The following is a 6,561-nucleotide window of genomic DNA, read 5'->3' on the forward strand; positions in this document are numbered from 1 at the left end:
TTTCTTGAATACAATCTACATTTGAGAGCCAAAAGAAAAAAAACCCATGACGTAGATCTTTTCTCTTGCGCAACTTTAGCAGCAGTTTTCCGAAAACGCACAATTTCTCCCGATGGCACATGAAACGTTCAGCGGTTTTATTCGGATCATTCTCTCTGTATTGGCACTTTATCTGACTGAGATTTAACAGCAAAAAAGAGACACATAAAATTAGTACAAGAAAAAAAAAATAGACCAATAAGCATTAAAAGCAGCTCTCTGGCTCCGCCCACAAATGGTGCGATGTTTTAACCCGAACATTCAAAATAATTTATAGAGATTAAATTTGAGCATCAGATCATCAACATGTGTGTAAAATAACCAACCCGGAATAAACAGAACTGAAAGCTGTTCCTCTCACACTCCCTTACTGCTCAACATTTCCCGATGGAATCGAGTCAAATCCCAGAGGAATCGGATCTACACCGCTCCTGATCATAACAGATCCGGATTTTTTTCATCTTTTACTCATTATCTGTTAACAAAATCGTTCATCTTGTCTTCTCATCACACTGCGTTCTCTCAAGCAGCTTGCGTTGTGGTAGAACAAACCTCATCACACAGTGTACGAGTGTGTGTGTGTGTGTGTGTGTGTGTGTGCGCGCGCGCGCGCTCAGGTCCCATTTTTCCTTCCAAGGATTTATCCGCTGCTTACAGAGAACTTAAAAAGCTTTCATTCAGGCCTACATACTGATCACAAACAAATATGGATAGAAATATAATGTAAGGTTCCTCCAGGAACCATCACACACACACCACATGTCCCTGAGATCTCTGCTCCTCTACAGAGAGCCTGACACAACAATCCTGACCATGAGTGACCATTTTGCGCAAAAAGTTCGGTCCTGAAACATCACTTCCGGCACGCAGAATCCTAAAAAATAACTACAGGGAACAAACACTTCTAATGAGAATAAATACTCCACTGGTAATAATTTGTGAAGCAGAATTTTAAAAAATGTGCGTATTTTATTAGATTTACGAGCGTTCACGTTCATCCCACACTCCGCTTCTGGGTTGAGAATTGATGCAAATACTATAGATACAGTAACCACGCCCACATGCTTCTGTAGAGACTCTGATCCCGCCCTCTACACACCCACATGCTCTTTAAAGAAACTTGAACCAGATTCAGACGTCCCTGCAGAAGCAACAACCACACCCACATGTCTGTGTAGAAACTGTACCCACACCTACCTGCATCTGTAGAAATTATGGCCACACCCACCTGCATCTATAGAAACAATAACCACTCCCACATGTCTGTGGAGAAACTGTGACCACACCCACCTGTATCTATAGAAACAATAACCACACCCACTTGTCTGTGTAGAAACTGTGGCCACACCCACCTACATCTGTAGAAACAATAACCACACCCACATGTTTGTGTAGAAACTGTGACCACGCCCACCTGCATCTGTAGAAACAATAACCCCTTGCACATCTGTGAAGAAATTGGGGCCACACCCACCTGCATCTATAGAAACAATAATCACATCCATGTGTCTGTGTAGAAACTGACCACACCCACCTGCATCTGTAGAAACAATGACCACACCCACATTTCTGTGTAGAAACTGTGACCACACCCACCTGCATCTATAGAAACAATGACCACACCCACATTTCTGTGTAGAAACTGTGACCACACCCACCTGCATCTATACAAACAAGGACCACACTCACATGTCTGTGTAGAAACTGTGACCACACCCACCTGCATCTATAGAAACAATGACCACACCCACATCTGTGTAGAAACTGTGACCACACCCACATACTTGTACAGACACAATGACCACATCCCTGTCTTTGTGACCATGCTCAAATGCTCCTGCAGAAGCAATAAGCATGCCCACTTGTCCCTAATGAAATAATGACCACACCCACATGTCCCTGAAAAAACAATGACCACACCCACATGTTCTTGTAGAAAGACTGACCACACCCCCATGTTTTTGCTGAAACTGTGATCACACCCACAGAAACAATGTCCATGCCCCCTCATGTGTCTTCTGAAACAATGACCACACCCACATTTTCCTGCATGGTCTGTGACCACACCTACATACTCCTGTAAAAGCCATGACCATGACCGCCCAAACTCTCCTGTAAAAACTGACCCCGCCCACATTCCACAGTGAAACCCTGGCCACGCCCACACACACTCGACTCCTTACAATTATTTCTGTTTGCAAAATATAAACAGATTCAGTCTACAGTGTTATTTATATAATAAACATGATGTCATGATGGACGTGATCCGTGATGTACAGTCATCGGTAAACTTTTCCCACACACTCTGAGAGCAAGGTTTCTGCTAATGTAAAAAGTTTGAAAGAGGATGAAGGCCCTTTAGCGCATGAACAGAACGTCGTCCTCATCTTCGTCACTGCTCGGGTGTCCGCTCTGCATCCTGTTTCTCTTCACACTTTTATCTCTAAGTGCTGAGTGTGTGTTGTGGTCAGCGTGTGGCTCAGTACGAGTGTTTGAGCAGATGTCTGTGTGTGTCGGTGAATTCACGTCTTCTTCGTTCTGGCTGCTGGATGACGTCAGAGAATCCGGCGTGGACAGAGGAGAGATTCCCAGTACGGAGTAGCGTGTTACTGGAGCAGCTCCCAGTTCGGTGGCGAGTCCCTGGACGACCCTCCTGGACGCTCGTGATGGAAACGGTAGGCGCGAGGGTCGTCGCGGAGCTCCACGTGATCGTCGCTCGTCTCTGGGCCTACGATCTGACGCTGGGTTACGGTCTTCGTCGTCGTTCTCGTCGTCTTCGTCCTCCAGCGTGTCTGAGGTGGAACGCGGCAGGGCTGGGGATGTGGGGGATGACGCCGGCGAACCGCTTTCGGCTAAGCACAGAGCCTCGGCGTGAGCCTGCAGGTCCACCCACTCGCCGCTCTGCCCATCTACACCACAGTGGCTGCTGCTCCCAGTCCGAGAGCCGAGGTGTGCGTGACCGGACGGCAGAGGGTGTGTCTGAGAGGGAGAGTGTGTGCGTCCGGGTGGGGTAAGAAGGAGGATATGACCACGCAGCCGATTCCCTCGCTGGAACAGACGACTCCAAAGGCGGCCCAGTCTGCGGCGTGACGCCATGCGGCGGGAAGAATGGCGCCTCATCTGTCTCCGCATGGCCGAGCGGAGACTGTGAAGGACGGACACCTGAAACAGAGACACATGATAACGTGAGATGAATACTACACGTGGACATTTTTCCCTACGATAGTACGAAGTCACTGGTATCCCTTAGTAGTATTTTCTCCAGTGGGCATGACTCCATTGCTACTGTTGCCACTTGTGGGTGTGGCCTTTTTTATATCCTGACATGATACAGCAGTGTCTAAAACGTATAAACTACAGTCCACTACACGATTTATACACCACTTGAGTTCAAAACGTACTGTATTTATGTGAGACACCACTGGTTTGGCGCTGTAACTCTTCGCAGCATTACTTCACACGTGTGTAACTTGGATATGACGAATATAGAAGCATGAAGCCTGACCACTGACTGCTGACTGCTGCTCTGTTAAATGTAGGTGGCTGAGAAGTGCAAAACACAATAACAAATCCGTAAACACGAGGAGAATTCAGACAAAGAGGAAAAGGAAGGTATAGTGTGTGAATAGAATTCTTCCCTCTGATTGGACGAGACATCTGTCACTCAGGATCTACAGGAAGTAGGAAATTGTGTATCTAACTTTATTTCTTGTACATGTGTGGAGTTCTGCCTTCACTTTAAACCATTTTTTTCAATAATGCGACTTTAAATCTTTTAAAGAAAATAACAAACATATATATTTATATTAATAAGAAAATAAAATTCATTCAGCCCTACTCTGATGAAGGAGGTTCATATGGTGTGATGTTGGATATACTGATGGTGTATCATGGAGTAAAGATTAGTTTATCTCTAAAAACACACCTGAAGAACACAGGAATGTTCTGAAGACCAAACTATTCCAGATTAAAGGATGTAAGGAGCGCTATAAGAGCAGAGCTGTGTTCATACACACACCAATCCACTTTCTACTGCTGGACTTCCTGTAGATCCTGAGTGACCAATGTCTCGTCCAATCAGAGGAAAGAATTCCATTCACAAACTATACCTACCTTTTCTGCTTTGTCTGAATTGTCCTTGTGTTTTTGGATCTGTTATTGTGCATTTCTTGGCCACTGTTCGGTCAGTTAGTTCTGAATCTCCAAACTGTGTGGAGTTTATTCAGGATGTAGAAACACAGCGAGTTTGAAACTCTAAACTCTAAATAATACAGCATGGCTGGAGGACATTAACAAGCAGCAGCTGTAGCACATGAGACCTTGTTAAAAAGACTGTACCATAAAAAAAAAAAAAACTCAAACAAGTCTGGGCAAGCGAAAGCGTCTGAGTGAGAACTGGAAGTCCACATGAAGCTCTGTAGAGCGCTAATTATCCCGAGAGAGATCTTCTCACTGCTCCACTCTGATATGAGCATGAGCGCTACGAAGTACTGAACTGCTCCTTTTCAGAACGATCCGAGCGATCACGCTCCTCACAGACGCTTTGTGAAACTGTGATTTTGTTCCTAAGAGTCAAAAATAAGGGCGTGTCCACTAAGCAGACCTGTCAATCAACAGGCGATTCGTTTCCATAGAGACCGTCTCTGCCTCTTCATCTCAAATGCAATCAGTCAGTGAGGAGAATTTTCACTCCCGAGGCGTTTTGGAGGTAATAAAAGCCGTCTGGCTCTGACTCGGCTGACGGCTGAATAAGACTTCACTGCTGTTAGATTACACACTTACTGTGACCTTCACCACCTTCTCTCCCTCTCTCTCTCACTCTCTCTCGCTTGCTCTCTAGCTCTGTCTCTCTCTCTCCCCAGCACTCTCTCTCTCTCTCTCTCCCCCCAGCACTCTCTCTCTCTCTCTCTCTCTCTAGCGCGCTCTCTTCCTCTCTCTCTCTCTCTCTCTCTCTCTCTTCCTCCCTCTCTCTCTCTCTCGCGCGCGCTCGCTCTCTTCCTATCTCTCTCTAGCGCTTTCTCTTCCTCCCTCCCTCTCTCTCTCTCTCTCTCTCTCTCTCTCTCTCTCTCTCCCTCCCTCCCTCGCTCTCTAGCACTCTCTCTCTCTCTCTCAAATCTGCTGTGGATTTTGTACATGCTAGTATGATGGCAGAGGAACAGTGTGTGTGTGTGTGTGTGTGTGTGTGTGTTATTTAAAGAACACATGGCATTGCTGAAGGTCGTCTTTTTAATAAAATCAAGATGCTAAAACAGTGCACTGTAACATCAATATCTGAAAATATTTCTGGTATTTTTAAATTATTTTTTGAATCAAACACCCTCTACACCGACACACAGAGCCACTTACAGAAAATAAAATCTACAGTATCTTCACCTGCGTACTCCTGACCACTGATTCCTCTGACCACACTCACTCATTACTTAATTTTTTACTGTGTATTAATTTAAATACACACCTACAAAAAGCAAGCAAGGGGTCCAAGCACTAATTCATACATAAAGCCATTTTAAAAAAAAAAAAATCAATCAATAAATAAATTACTAATAATATATTAGCATAAATAAATGACTAAATAAATAAAATAAATAAATATTTTTTTATTTTAGCTTTATTATCAGGCTTTTTTTTTTAAATGTACATATTTGCTTCAGTAGTTTTGAAACATATTTAAAATATAATATAATAATTTTTTAAGCATAAATCAAACATTTTGACTAAATAATTATAACATTAATTGCCGTATTTAATATTATTTCATTTGAACATTTCTCCATTAAAAAAAAAAAAAAGTTTAATATAGCATAGTTTAACTACTTGTGTGTGTGTGTGTGTGTGTGTGTGTGTGTGTTATTAACCTGAGCAGGATTATAAGCAGGAAAATCCTCCACAGGTGGGATGAGACCCTGAGCAATCAGCTGACCGTAGGAGGGCGGAGCTTCTCTCTGAACAAACTCCGCCTCCAGCTGCGTCATCTGGGTTTCAAAAGCACTGTGGAAATAAACAGAAAGATCATGAAGTGCTCCATCCTCCAAAACCATCACATTCAGGAGTGTTAATACACTGACCAGCCATAACATTAATGCCCACCGGCCTCATATTGTTGGTTCCCCTTTCGCTGCCAAAACAGCCCTGACCCGTCCTGCACTGTGTATTCTGACCCCTTTCTATCAGAACCAGCATTAACTTCTTCAGCAATTTGAGCAACAGTAGCTCGTCTGTTGGATCGGATCACACGGGTCAGCCTTCTCTCCCCACGTGCATCAATGAGTCTTGGCCGTCCATGACCCTGTCACCGGTTCACCACTGTTCCTTCCTTGGACCACTTTTGATAGATACTGACCACTGCAGACCGGGAACACCCCACAAGAGCTGCAGTTTTGGAGATGCTCTGATCCAGTGGTCTAGCCATCACAATCTGGCCCTTTTGGTCAAACTCGCTCAAATCCTTACGCTTGCCCATTTTTCCTGCTTCTAACATCAACTTTGAGGACAAAATGTTCACTTGCTGCCTAATATATCCCA

At 44.3% G+C, this 6,561-nt stretch overlaps 1 protein-coding gene across 2 annotated transcripts in view; it reads right to left on the minus strand.

Moving 5' to 3' along the window:
- The window catches only part of lrp3 (low density lipoprotein receptor-related protein 3), a 16,922-nt gene continuing 10,361 nt past the window's right edge, over positions 1–6,561 (minus strand). Inside the window, exons 7-9 of one of the 2 annotated variants that reach the window (XR_009203855.1) lie at positions 5,895–6,027; positions 1,514–3,201; positions 1–1,391 (exon numbers count right to left, since the gene is read on the minus strand). Coding sequence is in view for 1 of the 2 variants with exons in the window: in XM_058382441.1 (XP_058238424.1) it covers positions 2,398–3,201; positions 5,895–6,027 (937 nt within the window). In the remaining variant the exon portion in view is untranslated. Of the gene's footprint in view, positions 3,202–5,894; positions 6,028–6,561 lie in introns of both variants that reach the window. The other variant, XM_058382441.1, reaches the window with a different exon arrangement.

This window comes from Hemibagrus wyckioides, linkage group LG27, assembly GCF_019097595.1.
Source record: "Hemibagrus wyckioides isolate EC202008001 linkage group LG27, SWU_Hwy_1.0, whole genome shotgun sequence".
Lineage (NCBI taxonomy): Eukaryota > Metazoa > Chordata > Actinopteri > Siluriformes > Bagridae > Hemibagrus > Hemibagrus wyckioides.